Source organism: Hypanus sabinus, chromosome 21, assembly GCF_030144855.1.
Source record: "Hypanus sabinus isolate sHypSab1 chromosome 21, sHypSab1.hap1, whole genome shotgun sequence".
In the NCBI taxonomy this organism is placed as follows: domain Eukaryota; kingdom Metazoa; phylum Chordata; class Chondrichthyes; order Myliobatiformes; family Dasyatidae; genus Hypanus; species Hypanus sabinus.
In genome coordinates this window covers 44,344,670-44,359,014 of record NC_082726.1, presented here as the reverse complement: position 1 = coordinate 44,359,014, position 14,345 = coordinate 44,344,670, and the positions used below count along the sequence as shown (strand labels likewise).

The 14,345-nt window shown below is 36.9% G+C and overlaps 1 protein-coding gene across 5 annotated transcripts in view; it reads left to right on the top strand.

Moving 5' to 3' along the window:
- The window catches only part of col13a1 (collagen, type XIII, alpha 1), a 126,223-nt gene extending 112,824 nt beyond the window's left edge, over positions 1-13,399 (top strand). For 3 of the 5 annotated variants that reach the window (XM_059946429.1, XM_059946428.1, XM_059946426.1), the window contains 5 exons: positions 1,611-1,664; positions 2,883-2,918; positions 4,795-4,881; positions 9,566-9,604; positions 11,799-13,398. In XM_059946429.1, the coding sequence (XP_059802412.1) occupies positions 1,611-1,664; positions 2,883-2,918; positions 4,795-4,881; positions 9,566-9,604; positions 11,799-11,801 (219 nt within the window). In that variant the 3' untranslated portion in view covers positions 11,802-13,398. Of the gene's footprint in view, positions 1-1,610; positions 1,665-2,882; positions 2,919-4,794; positions 4,882-9,565; positions 9,605-11,798 lie in introns of all 5 variants that reach the window. The other 2 variants (XM_059946425.1, XM_059946430.1) reach the window with 2 other exon arrangements.
- Positions 13,400-14,345: the final 946 nt, after the last annotated feature.

Sequence of the window (14,345 nt, the reverse complement as noted above, 5' to 3'; positions counted from 1 at the left end):
AAGGTGAGAATGAACAGAGATGATTGTAGCAACACAAAAAAAGTGACCACCTAAGTCTCGACATCACAAAATTCATGCTGAAGTGATCAAGTCTTTAAGAAGTGAAAAAGATATAGTATCTGAAAATCAGTGTTCAAAAGGCATAGGAGCAGAACTAGGTAATCAAGCCTGCTCCGCCATTTCATCATGGCTGATTCATCATTCCTCAACCACGTTGCCCTGCCTTCTCCCTGTAACCTTTGCCATCCTTACTAATCAAGAATCTTTCGACCTCTACTTCAAATGTAGCCAATGATTTGGCCTCCTGAAGGATCCATTGATCTTTGAAACTGACAGACTAAGGCAGGTTATGGAGGTGCCCAGCAGTCATGGAACAAATATCCCAATTTAATATAACTAATCAGAAATGTGGTTGGGGAATGAAATGACAGTAGCTGAAAGAAGCAAGCAGCCAAACTCTGCATCCAGTGGTTGTTAAGTATTGAATGGAAAGATAAAGGTGAGGATGAAGTCTGGAGAGTTGGGTGTTATTTCATGCTATAATTTCAAAATGAAAAGCATATAAACCAGGAAGCAGACGAAAATTGCCAGATTCAGTGCAGGTGTGTACTCATCAGTTAACACAAAACATAAGATAGTTTTAAAATCTTCATGAATTCAAGTCTGATCATCACTTAATGATAACATCTTGTTTCATAAAGTTCCTTTTTTCTTCAAGCACAATTGCTCAGTTCAGAAAGATGCCTTTAAAGTATAAAGCAGCATGAGACTTCATTGAAAAAAAAATTGCATTTGGATTAAACTTTAAAATTATTTTGTTGTTTTTGATGTCACAATATCCAATTTATACAACATCAGCATACATCCAATCACTGTGCACTTTTCCCCTTCCTCCTCTATATATTCTGCTTGAGTTGGTTCCAGGCACCTGAGCACCCTTCAAAGTGTAGTAGAAATAAGATGAGATAAGATGGAGTTGGGGTGGAGGGGCAGCATCAGAGTAAAATAAGGCAGTTGCACAAAACCAATGTTGGATCTAATCTGAAAGGATCCCTCAGGAATTTTCAGGTAAAGTTACCCCCCAAGTGCATCTGGAAACTAATCTTTTGTGAGGACCATCATCCACACATTTGTATGTGGATAAACCCTCTCAGAGGCTCACACAGACATATTTAGACATGTACATGCACATCCTGGAAAGAACCATCAAATAATGACTTCAGATGGAGCACTTGCAGATTTTTTTCCTTTCCCTAACCCTTGACGCTCCAATCAATGCTGCCAAACAACTTGACAAAACACCCAGGGTGGTCCTGGTCAGTATGTCTCAGTTCTACACAACATGATTCAATTGATTAGCAAAATAAATATAAGTGCAAATCTTGCCACATGTGTTAAAGAAGGATAAATGCTCATTACAGAGCATAATCATGAGCACGTGTACTCTGTAAGTATTTGACTGTGAAAGCAAGCTCATCCCAGTAAGGAACTTTTATTTGTTGTATCTTTAATGGAAGAAGTTAGTATCAGTATCACAGGTAGAAAAAGCTTCTTTTATTGTATAAACTGTTTTCCTGCTGTATTTAATTTAACTGTTGATTTTGTTTTAGGGCGATAAAGGAGAGGCGGGAATTATGGGACCAATGGGACCACGGGGATTACCTGTAAGGAAGCTGGTCATTATTTTGTGTTTTGACCAAATTTACTTTTGAGTAATTCAGCTGATGAGAATGTGGTGGATTTGGTGGACTTTCCGAGGTCCACTCAAGTTGGGTGGAGTCAAAATCTAGATGTCAATCCTAACTCTTGACAGATATATTGTGTTAAAGCAGGTTGCTTCATTGCAAGTGTGGACAGAGTTGTATATTCCAGCGTTCGATAAAGCTAGCAGGGAATTGCCTTAAAATGATCCACAAAATACTCTATATCCCTATTATCAAAGTTATTTCAAGACTATGGATGTCTTTAGATAAAGCCTTTACATGGAACAACTCCAATTTGGGTTCCTTGGAGATCTGCCACGATTCCAGTCAGCACACTCCACAATCAATCCAACTGAAGTGAAAGTATAATTTGTAGTTGCAAAACCTCATAAAAATTAAAACAACCCATTTGCCTACAGTAGTAGTGCAATCACTCAAATCGAGAAAGATGTTCTCCTAAGGGGTTGTCTATTGGTGGGTCCTCAGGTAACTGCAGAAGCTGATCCAGGATCAACATACTCTGGTGGAGTGTGGACACGAGTAAGTGGTGGCTGTGGTTATTGGTTGATTAGAAGTCTTTATGAACATGTGTGTGTTTGTAGACATGGCAGATAGAGACTTTACAGTAGAGCAAGCATTGATCCTGTTTATGTCCTAATGAAGATTCTAGGCCCGAGACGTTGACTGATCATTTCCCTCCATAGCTGCTGCCTGATCTGCTGAGTTTTGCTATTCACGTGTTCATTTTGTATGTCCGCTCCAATGCCACCGTCCATGCCCATCATATTATTGCCCTCCCCAATCAGTCTGGAAAAAAGTGTCTCTTTTAGTACAAGAATAACGTGAAGTAAGCACAGCCAAGAAGTGATCAAATGGCTCTGCTGTTCTGATTGACTGATGGCTCACATATCATGATGTTATCTTTAGTTGATGAATAATATATCTCATTCTCAATGAGTATCTCCACAGGAAGGGAGCAGAGGTTGACGAATTTAAGACCACCCATGATCGCCAACACTTGTGCTCTCTCCTAGCCTGTGTCCCTTCAATTACATAGGTCCACTGATGGCGTCAAATCAGCGCATTCATTGCAAGTTCATACAGTATTTATTGAGGACTATAAGTTGTGTAATATTAATTCAGCTGGAGAATGATGACCTTTGCTAATGTCTTTTGCAGGGTTCACTAGGACCAAAGGGTGAAAAGGGAGGCCGGGTAAGAATGACTGGTCCTCTGCATGGTCTTGTTTATTTGTACTGTTGTAATTTGCATGAGTTATGAGGTAAAGGTTACAAAGACAATATTTTCCTCTGGACACTACCTTTTGGAGATGCATGAAATGAAGCAAACAACAACAGATTTTGCTCCTAATTCTGTCTGGGAATATCTGGTGATAAAATATTTTCACCTTCGATTTTATCAAGGTTACGTTCTGACCAGTTGTGGTCACAGAGTTGTACAATACAAAACCGAGCCCTTTTGCCCAGGGCATTCATACCAAACTATTTGCCCATCTACATTAATTTCTTCAGATACCTCTATGCCTTGCCAGTTTAGGTGTCCATTGAAATGTGTCTTTAATTGCATCTGATTCCACCACCTTCCCTGGCAGAGAGTTCCAGCCAAGAGTTGTCAAAGGAATGCACCTGTTACTTTAACTTGGGATTCTGTGAGATGTTCTGCTATCTAGCTAGACTCTGCTCTAATTGTAGGGTCCCTTCACTGGGTGTGTACATTAGTCTATTGAAACATTTACATGAATGGCACATATTAGTCCTATAAGTGGAAAATCATATTTATCTTGTATATCTTAGTGTACAACTTATAAGTTACAACTTATTACAACTTACTATAATCTGGACATTGCACATTCAGACAGAGATGTAATGTAAAGATTTTTACTCCTCACATATATGAAGAAATAAAGTTAATTCAATTCATCACATATATTTCCTAACTGACCAGTTTTCTGATATTTTTGCTGACAAAAATACAAAACTACATGTATGTATAATTTAGATGGCTTGTTATTAATACTTCTGGGGATAAAAAAGACACTTGTATGTTTTACTTCAATCAGAGGAAAATATTGCTCTAGTAGCCCGCAATGCAAAGGCAATTATAATATTCAATAACCAGTAATATAATCTTAACCATGTGTTGTGTAGCTGAAGTTAATTTTTAGAAAAATATAGGTATAATTTTCAAGATGTCTGTTTGTTTTAATCACATTTTAATTGAAATTGTCAACTTGGACTTCAAAAATTAAAGAATTTATTATACAAAGTAATCCAAGTTCAGACAGATATACAAATGAAAATGGTGCTAAGTTGATTGTGTGTGGCTTTTGCTAGATGCTTAAATTATACTTTGTTGTTGCTTTTTCTCTTTGCTTTTTTTGCTCCTGTTTTCTTACTCCTTCCAACAGGTCTGCCTTACCCCCTTTATTCCTCCCTTCTGTTCAACATTAATCCTAGATGATCCTCCTTGCTCCTTCCTGAAACAGCATTTCCTTCTTCCTGACAGTGATCCTCTTGTGCAGGCTAGTCCATAACAGCTCAGTCTCTCTTTCACCCAAACTAATGATATTCTGAACCTCTAATTCATTATATAATTTGTATGGATGTTTATAAGGAGACTCTGAGATTTAATAAAGTGCCCACTATAATTTCTTTCTATTTTCAAAGTAATATAGAACAGGGAATTGATTCAGTTTTTGGCTGTATATTCTGATCCTTAAACACCTTTTAAAAATAATTCTTGCTTAAAATTGTTTTGTGCGAAAAGGCATAACTGAGTCTTCAAATGAGTTAAAATTATGCTAGTGTTTTTCAAACACAATGTGTGCTTGTTTAATCAGTCAATCTATCTTCAGAAACAATCTCCTGTGAATACATCTTCAGTATCACTCCTCTAAAACCTTAATGCTACTGAAGTTTACAATCAAACACAACTGTCTTAACAATTTACTCAATGATAAAGCAAGTATAATTGAAGAGATTTGATCTAAAATCAGGAAGTGTTACTTCAACGTGTTTTCCCCTTTTTTCGTAGCATTTTATTCTTTGACTAATAAAAATATTGTTTGCAGGGGGAGAAGGGAAAGAGAGGTGCTAAAGGGCCTAAAGGGGATAAGGGAGACCAAGGAGTGCCTGGATTAGATGCACCTTGTCCATTGGTATGTTCTCATGATGTCATTGAAAATGTCAGGTATTGTAATGGAAAAATAAGGGAGGAACAAGACTACCAACCCAATAGTACCATGAACATGGAGTTCTCCAATGCAAACCTGAAGACTGCTTTTACATATTGATTTCCAATTACTTGGTCACAATTCAACTTGATTTGGCTGGAGAGGGCTGCAATGATTTTAGACCTACCTACCTTCAGTTATCAATTCTTTGCCTAACACACCTGCCCATTTCAATTCCTAACATTGATCAAAGAAGTTTGCTGATCTTTGAATTGGTCAGTGGGTCTGCAGCAGGTCTGATGGTGTTGTGTGAGAGTTTCCTTTGTGGTACTTACTGCATATTGAAAGAAATTGCCATTTCTGGTAAAGTGTCACCTGTCACATGTTGACTTGTCTCCTCCATCATCCTCCCTCCTTTCTCCATCTATGTGAAAGTTGATTCAAAATGCACTTGTATTAACCAAGTCAGTTCATTTTGTAAACAGGGATTTCGAGGCTTTAAAGGAGAAAAAGGTGAACCGGGCTTACCTGGCCTGGATGGGCTTGACGCCCCTTGCCCATTGGTATGGTGTTACATCCCTTCCCTTCCTGCATGCTAATCATTGTAATCACTTTCATGCATGCTCGTGAATTAATAACTTTAAATGCAACCTGATCAAGTACTGCTTCATCCCCACATAACCAACAAAACCAGTGATGGATATGCTTATTAACATAATCTGAAATTAGTCCTGATGCATTTGTTCAGTGCAATTATGAATTTGGCTACATATACAAAAATGCTTCAAATAAAATTGTGCTCAGTTTCCAAATACTGATTATAGCATTTTATGCAGAGGACCCATTACCAAATACACAAGAACAGCTCAAGACACAAGCTGTAGAGTAAAAAAAGATAACAATAATATCAAACTGACTTAACTTAGCAGCAAACAATATCAAGTTGATACAAGTTTGATTGTACAGCAATGATTTAATTAGATTTCAAAAATACTTCATTAACTAAAAGACTTGTAAGATAGGTTTGAAAAGTGCAATTTAGATGTAAAATTAATGCTTATTTTTATTCTATGGTTCTTAGATTTCACCTTCAAAACTTTACATTTCAGATCATTGACAGTGATGTGGAAATATCTGTTGCTTACAAAAATACCAGTAGAGAACTCGAAAACATGAAACAAGTTTAGATATAAAGGCAAAGCTGCAGGAAATCAATTGTGAAGGTTGAGTGACTCTGAAGATGAATCCTTTTATATATAAAAGTCTGTGACACTTCATTTCCACTTTTCCCTGTAGTTTGCATTTCTGAAACTAAAAAGCATACATCACTGAAACTTCTGCAAATGAGTTAAATTTACATTTGATATTAATGTTGCACAAGACCACAGTCAGTCAGATAGAGAGCTATCCTGTTCTATTTATAATCCCCAATCAACACTGGTCGTTTATCTCACCATTGTTTGTGGGAGCTTTCTGTGCAACAACTGTCTGCAGCTTTTCTTACATTATAACAATGTCTGCTCTTCAGAAGTACTTCATTGGCTGCAAAGCGCAAGGACATTGTGAGGTCATGAAAGGCAGTACCAAATTGCAATTTATTTTCATTCTTTGGCAATTAAACAATGCTAACCCATATAGTTTAGCAAAGTGGCCTTATTCATTTTAGTGGCTTTGTCCTTCCTTGCAATTTCGAAAGCCAAGCATCCCTATCAAACTTTCCTTACCTATTTAATGCTGCTGCAGTAGATTTTCTTGCAGAATCGTCTATTATTTATCATATCGATGATCCTGTTTTCCTTTTCAAAACCAATTAAGAATTAACAATCTCTCACTCCTTTCCTACCCTTACCCTTAATTGCCACTTTCTAAAACCCTGCCCGGAATGCATTACAACAGAGTACCAATGGGTTCATCGTAATTACCTTAAATCATTTTTAATGCCTAGATAAATTCATCTTTTTTATGGTGCATCAGTGAGAAATCAAGTTCTTATTTTTGTAAGATCCAAGAGTAATCTAGGAATCCTTTCTATATTGTAGAACATACTTAATTCTGTGAATCTTTTAAGTATACAGATCCTGTTTTATTTGCGAAAAGGATTTTACTGAACCATTGTTCCCAGTAGCAGTGCCATGCATGATCAATAGTTTTAAAGCTTGCTTAAATTTCTTGCGTTTGGAATCTATAGTTTAAAAGAAAGCATGTTGCTTACAACTGTCTAGTCATAAGCAAATGTGCATATTATTCAATCGAATACAATAATCATGTAATTTAAGAAATGCTCGTATCATTGGGTAATTTGCTGGTTGCTTAGAAATCTGGCAAAGCAGATGGCGGTGTGAGAGCAAGATTCGAGCCAGTTTGCTCTGTAAGTATAGCAGAAAAGTCTTCCTTTTCAGTGTTATGGTGATGCCTCACGGCCCGGAAAATTTGAAGTCAGAATTTTCCTGTGAGAACCAACATTGTTTAATATAGGTTTAAGGTACAGTAGCATTTCAACACTGAAGAGCACTCTGTATCTCCTTTCAAGTCATATGATCTTAATCCATTTTCAAATAAATGGTTTGGTGCCCACACTAAAATAGCAGATACAAGGAAGGTGTTAAATACATATATACTCATGACAACAGTTCCTAGATCACCCAATTAAAATCTGCTGTTTTATATAACTGGATGATAGTTTTCCAGTGAAAATCAAGTTGGCTTCGTTGATTCTCTTTGAATAGCATTTGGGATTTACTGTGATATGTAAAGGAAAATCTGCCGATTGAAGAAAGGGCCTACTAGCTCAAAATTCTATTGTCCATAGTTTAACCACTGTTTGAAGTCATTAGGGCCAGCAGCTCCACCATTCCTTAGTCTAGTATCATCTGTCTACTTTAGAGGGTTGAATAAACCACAGCATTATTGTGAAGAACATGGAACCCCATTATTTATGCTAAAACTAACTTAAGAATTTATGAAGCATTCAAGTACAAAATATATTCACAAAGTGTCACATACTGAAAAGCTCTCAATTCACATTCCCAGTATTTTTCGTTGGCATAGCTTTATCATTTGAGTGGACCTTTTAGATGTACCCGTGTAACAGATAAGTAAAAAGAATGGTTCTTTATATCATTATAAACCAAAAAAAATTCTGCTAATGTTGGGAATTTGAGCTCAGAACAGGAATTGCTGAAAATACTGACCAGTTCAGGCAGCGTATATGGAGAGAGGAGCAGAGCTAACATTTCAGGTCAGTGAAGAACTATTAATCCAAAATATTAGTGCAGGAGATTCTGCAGATGCTGGAAATTCAAAGTAACAGACATAAAATGCTGGAGGAACTCAGAAAGCAAGCAAGCAAGACAGCATCTAGGGAAAGAAAGGAAGAAACAGCATTTCAGGTCGAGGCCTTCAAGACTGGAAAAGAATGGGGAGGATGTCAGGTCTCGACCAGAAATGTTGACTCCATAAGAGTCTTTTTTTTGATAAATGCTCCTGGCTTGCTGAGTTCTTCCAGCATTTTGTGTCTTTAACCCAAAACAATAGTTCAGTTTCCACCGCCTAACCTGCTTACCATTTCCAGAACTTCCTGTTTCTTTTATATTTCAGTTCCCAGCTAACAGTTTAATTTCTGGGATTAAGAACCAAAGCAGACCCCGATACTAGTTAAAATAAATAAGGGATAGGTTGATGAGGCGGAGCAGGGAGATGGAGGGTCGGAAAATTCCAGGAATCAAATACATGGAAATTGAGGCAATAAAGATTATAATACAACTTTCTCCATTTTCTCAGCATTTCAGAGGGGAGGTGGTTGATGTAAAGATGCATCTTAATTAAACAGACTAAGTATATTATTAACAAGTTTCAATCTAGGCTAATGAAATGTAATTCTCCTGTTGAAGAACAGTATGATCTTCCACAAAATAACTTTGTTACTTTTCCTTGTTTAAAAAAAACTATGAAAACTACATTGCTATGACAGCAATCAAAGATTGGAGAAGTATTAATTGAAACTGAGAAGGAAGCTATTGTAAAATCATTAGATCTATGTGATATTATCTATGGATAACAATCAAGAAAAGTTAACATTGTTTGTAATTTTAGATTTGATAGTGGCACTTTAATTGGATTTACAAATCAGAATGAATTTACAAGATCTTATTTCAGTTTTATCACAATAAAGTAAATGGATAAGAGCTTCAGAGTAAAATACTGAGATTTCATCAAAGGTGTTCACATCCTGATGTGTATTGACGGATAGTAAGGCATGCCCTGAACAGAAAGCTAGATTTTGTTAGTATAAGCAATGGTTCCTGTATCAACACCAAAAAGGTTATTTCTTTTTTTTACTTCCCCCCACCTCAAAGTATTATTTTAACGGGGTCTCTTTCAACCATTAGACCGATTTCAATCCAGTAAACTCTTGATCAGGCGCTGTTTAAATTACAAAAACGTGTAGCTGTCAACTAGCTACAATGCCCAGGTGTTGATCTCACCTTCAGCTCTTCATTGGATCTGGTTCCAGTTTCCTGTTTTCCTTAAAGGCAGTTTCAAATCACAGTTAAGATATTTAGGAAGGAGTAGCGGGAAAGGAAGCAGGACTAGAAAGTTGTTTAAATAGCAGACGTAGAACTGGATAAAAAGGAAAAGGTATAAATATTTTCTTTGCTTTGAATTATAGGGTGAAGATGGTTTACCTGTACAGGGCTGTTGGAATAAAGTAAGTTGCATTAAAAATGATGGAACAGAAGCATGTTTGTGTGCTGCAGCTGTAATGTGTTTTCTAATCAGAATGAAAAGTGTGTTATCTTTGAATTGTTTGGAATCTACAAGTGTGTGCAGCATGGCAGTTGCTAAGCCTGTTCTTAGTGTATAGTCTGGAGCCTGTAAACAAATGCTGCATTGTCAATCCATTATTGTCAGTAATTGCTATATTATCACTTCAGAGGTTTGATTTTGGCAAGCATTCTTTTTCTGTTAACCTTTTCACGGTACTTATGAACCATGTGCCATCCTTCATAACAGCCAGTTAGATTATTACAGCCCCTGTTTATTTTTGTCACTTGGGCCCTGTAAAAATGACGCTGCCAGTCGTGAATACGGGACAAAATTTTTGCTTCCCATTTAAACAATGTTTATGCACTTAAGAAAGTGCAAATGAATTAGTAATTACAGATTAGATCTGGAAATGCACATCAATGTCTCTGAAAGGAAGAACTGTAACTACAAAATATATTAAAAAACTGCAAATTAAAAATGCATATGGCTAATTTATCAGCTGCAAATACTGTGAAGTGGTAGAAATGTGTTGACACATTTAAGAGCAAATTTTGTTTTAATCAGAAATTATTAGATCATCCATTAAAATGTGTAAACAATTAGTGACAAGTATAAAGTATTAATGTACTTTGACCACTGTAATGAACTCACTATTCAAAGTCTTAGTTGATGAATATAATTTTGTCCCATTCAAATATATAATCTCAATCTAAAAATTCTGCAACCCAATATAATTTTGCAAACACTGAACACATTACAGAGTTATTATTGTAATGAAGAAGAGTATTCAGCCCATTAATTCCATGCCAGACCTTTGTAGAGAAAACTGGTTAATCCAATTACTATTAAACTGTGTTGTTGCCATTATTGGTGAGGACATTAATTCATTTATTGTAAGTAGGTTTCAATATGAGAATCAGAATTAATATCACTGGCATATGTCAGGAAATTTGTTGTGTTGCAGCAGCAGTGCATTGCAATACATAAGAATGAAAGAACTATAAATGGCAATATGTACAAAATTAAGTAAGTAGTGCAAAGCGAGAGGGAAAAAAAGTAGTGAGGTGGTGTTCATGGGTTCATTGTCCTTTCAGAAATCTGATAGCAAAGGGGAAGAAGCTGTTTCTGAGTGTGTATCTTCGGGCTTCTGTACCACCACCTTCATGGTAGCAATGAGAAGAGGGCATGCAGTGGATGGCTGGGGGTTCTTAATAATGGATGCCACCATTCTGAGGCATCGCTTTTGGAAGGTCTCCTTGATGCTGGGGAGGACAGTGCCCACAATGAAGTTTACAACTTTCTGCAGCTTTTGCTGATCTGGTGCAGTGGCCCCTCCACACTAGAGAGTGATGCAACCAGTTAGAATGCTCTCCATGGTACATCTGTAGAAATTTGTGAGTGTCTTTTGTGACATACCAAGTCTCCTGAAACTCCTAATGAAATGTAGCTGCTGTTGTACCTTCTTTGTAATTGCATCTATATATTGAGGCTTAGATAGATCTGCAGAGATATTGACAACTAGGAACTTAAAAACTGCTTACCCTTTCCACTGCTGAATCACAGTGTTATACAACATGAAGCAGACCTTTTGGTCCAACTCATCCATGCCAACCAAGATGTCTATCTGGCTTTGTGCCATTTGCCTATGTTTGGCCCATATCTATCCATGTACCTATCCATATGTCATTTAAACATTGTAACTGCTGAGGAAAAGTATTGATCCTGGACCTTGTGAAACATGCATCCTGATGCCTTATTAATGCAATGAAGAATATGCAGCATAATGTAATCTGTGAAAGTTCAAACTGAGCTCCCTAATAATATAAACTCACACTTCTCCTCAAATAAATTTTGGAGTGGTGATTACTTCTTTGGTAAATGGGTCAATTCAGTCAATATGGAAAGAGAAAAGCTGGAGTCTAAAAGGGAGAATCACACATATAAAATGATGACATTTGAGTAAATTTTATAGCAAATAACTGAAGTGCTAAGTGTGTACTTTCCTCCTTGTGGCTGAGCATCAAGAGCTGTGATGCAACTTACTTAAATTTGCCCTTTTATTAATTTGTTCCATGATGATTTGCTTTGAAGTGCTGGTGTTGAAACTAACTTACATTTACTTTCTCTCTTTGCAGTGATGATGGTCTAACCTCAGAATGGAGTGTGTACATAGGATATTTATTTTTATACAGTTTTTTGCAATTATAAAAGTTACCTTTTCTAAAAATTTCATATTTTAATAGCACATTTTGTATAAATTGTATTAAATCCTGTATGTGTCTACCATTGTCTTTGTATTTGCGTATTCATCTGCTAATTTTGTTACATAATACTGCAGTTATTATTTGCATGATATTTGTGCATAATATAAAGAGCCACTGCTGCATTATAATTTATTGTATTATATGAAGTGGGCTGCCCTTAACTGCAGACCTGGTTATTTGAAGTCATTGCCCCAGACCAATTGCAAACTGTATGTATTCCTGCCAGGGATTTATTTGTGTCTTCCTGCTGATATAACACATTGCACAAGTGTATGTTAATCCTGGTATAAGCAAACAATCCAAATACTTCAGCAGAGGCTGCTGGTAATGAAAACCGAGAAAAGACAGATGCATTTTTTTTAAATTCTATATGTGAATCTGTATCAAATAATAACAGCAGAAAAGAATGCTAATCTGTTGTCCTAGCATTTTCATACCAGCTGTGGTTAATGTTTAAGTGTTAACCTTCAGTCCTTGCAAATACTTAAGTGTTACTACAACTCTTGTTAATAGTTGCATGGTGTGGAATAAGCTGATGAAATTGCTGGGTGCAATAACCCCTGGAAAGCTACAGCCTCCTTTTCCTGCTGAAGTTGATTTCAGTATTAAGTATAGCAGAAGACACCAATAAAGACATCATTTGACATGGTCCACAAGAATGAGGCTTTCTGTTTGTTTTTAACTAATTGCATGATTCCAAGAAATTTCATTAACGCAATTTACAAGCTTTAATATACTCTACAGTTTAGAATATATATGTATATACTGTTACAAGATGACAATGTTCTTCTACTAGCCACTTTCCTCTAAATTAGTTGCTTTAGTACCTCTAAGATGAGTTCCGTATTGAGCAATTTCCAACCCATAGAGTTACTGTAATCAAATTTGGCTTTTTCTCAGCCTTCCAAAAGTCATAAAGCAGGTGTTTCCAACCTTTATTATGCCATGGACCAATACCGTTAAGCATGGGGTCCATGGACCCCAGGTTGGGAACCCCTGTCATAAAGCAACAAAGTCCGAGGAAAGCATTCAGCATTGTGTTCTTTTCCCATACTGACTCATTAGTAGAATTCCAATTAATCCTCCCCTCTCCTGCTATTTCTCATTACCCTACAGATATTCTTTCTTTATCAATCATTTATCCAATTCCGTTATTGAATCAGCCTCCACTGGCCATTCCAGTAGGAGGGCAGCTAATGAAGGAAGGATACACAAACGTGCAAACATTCATTAATCTGTTCGTGCACCAACTAACAATTTTCAGGCAAATGTTTAGCACAGAGTACTTCTGAATTCAGTATTACCTGTTACAGTTCCTGTTCCTGGTTCATAGATTAAAATTAACAATTGACCTAACATCAGGTGCTTATTATTTTTTTGGAAGGGGGTTCCGAACTTCTACCACTCCATGCATGTTCTATTCTTAAAAAAAAAACTTGCCTCATGCTTTTAAACTATATTTGCTCACCTTGGTCCACAACCAGCAAAAACATTTTCCATTAGTATCCTGAAAATTTAAATCAAGTTGCCCCTAGAATTCTAATTCCAAGGCATACACGGAGTCTGAGTGATTATTCTTTTAAATTTTACTCTTGGTGTCCATAAGTGAATCTAAACTCTCCAAGCCCAATATCTCTTCCCCACTAGATGTGGTTTAATCAGGGCTTTCAATAGCTGCATTATAACCTCATAAATCTGGACGTGTTCAAACCTCAGTGTTTAGTTAGCCTCTTTGATTATGTTTGTATCTTCTCATAATAGTTTAATCATCTAAGTATAGAGTATGCTAACTACCAGATCACTTCAGAATTCCAGTTCCACGAATTTGAACATTTCATAAACATGAGAAATTCTGCAGATGCTGCAAATCCAAAACACCACCCACAAGTTGCTGGAGGAACTCAGCAGGTCAGGCAGCATCCATGGAAATGAACAAACAGCCAACATTTAAGGCTGAGACCCTTCTTCAGGACTGAAAAGGAATTGGGAAGATGTCAGAATAAAAAGGTGGGGGGAGGGAAAGAAGGATAGCTAGAGCTGGAATAAAAATGTGAGGGAGGATTTTTTATGCTCTTAATCTCCTCACTAGCTTTCAATTCCCTGGCCCTGCCTGCTTCATTTTTCAAGATGAGTGTCTAGTCCTTATACAATTCAAGCCCCCATCAAGAAGTCCTTATAGCTTTCTGCTTCTTTCTCAACAAATGAACCAACCAGTTCTCCCCCACCATTTGCCAGAACTGGTTCTCATCCTCCCAATTTCTACTTTGGCTCCAACAACTTTTTCCAGACTTGGAGGGTAGCCATGGGCCCCAACTATGCGTGCCTTTTTGTTGTCTATGTTGAACAGTCCATGTTGAAAGCCTTCCCTGGTAATGCTCCCAAACTCTTCCTCCGCTCCATTGGCGACTGCACTGGTGC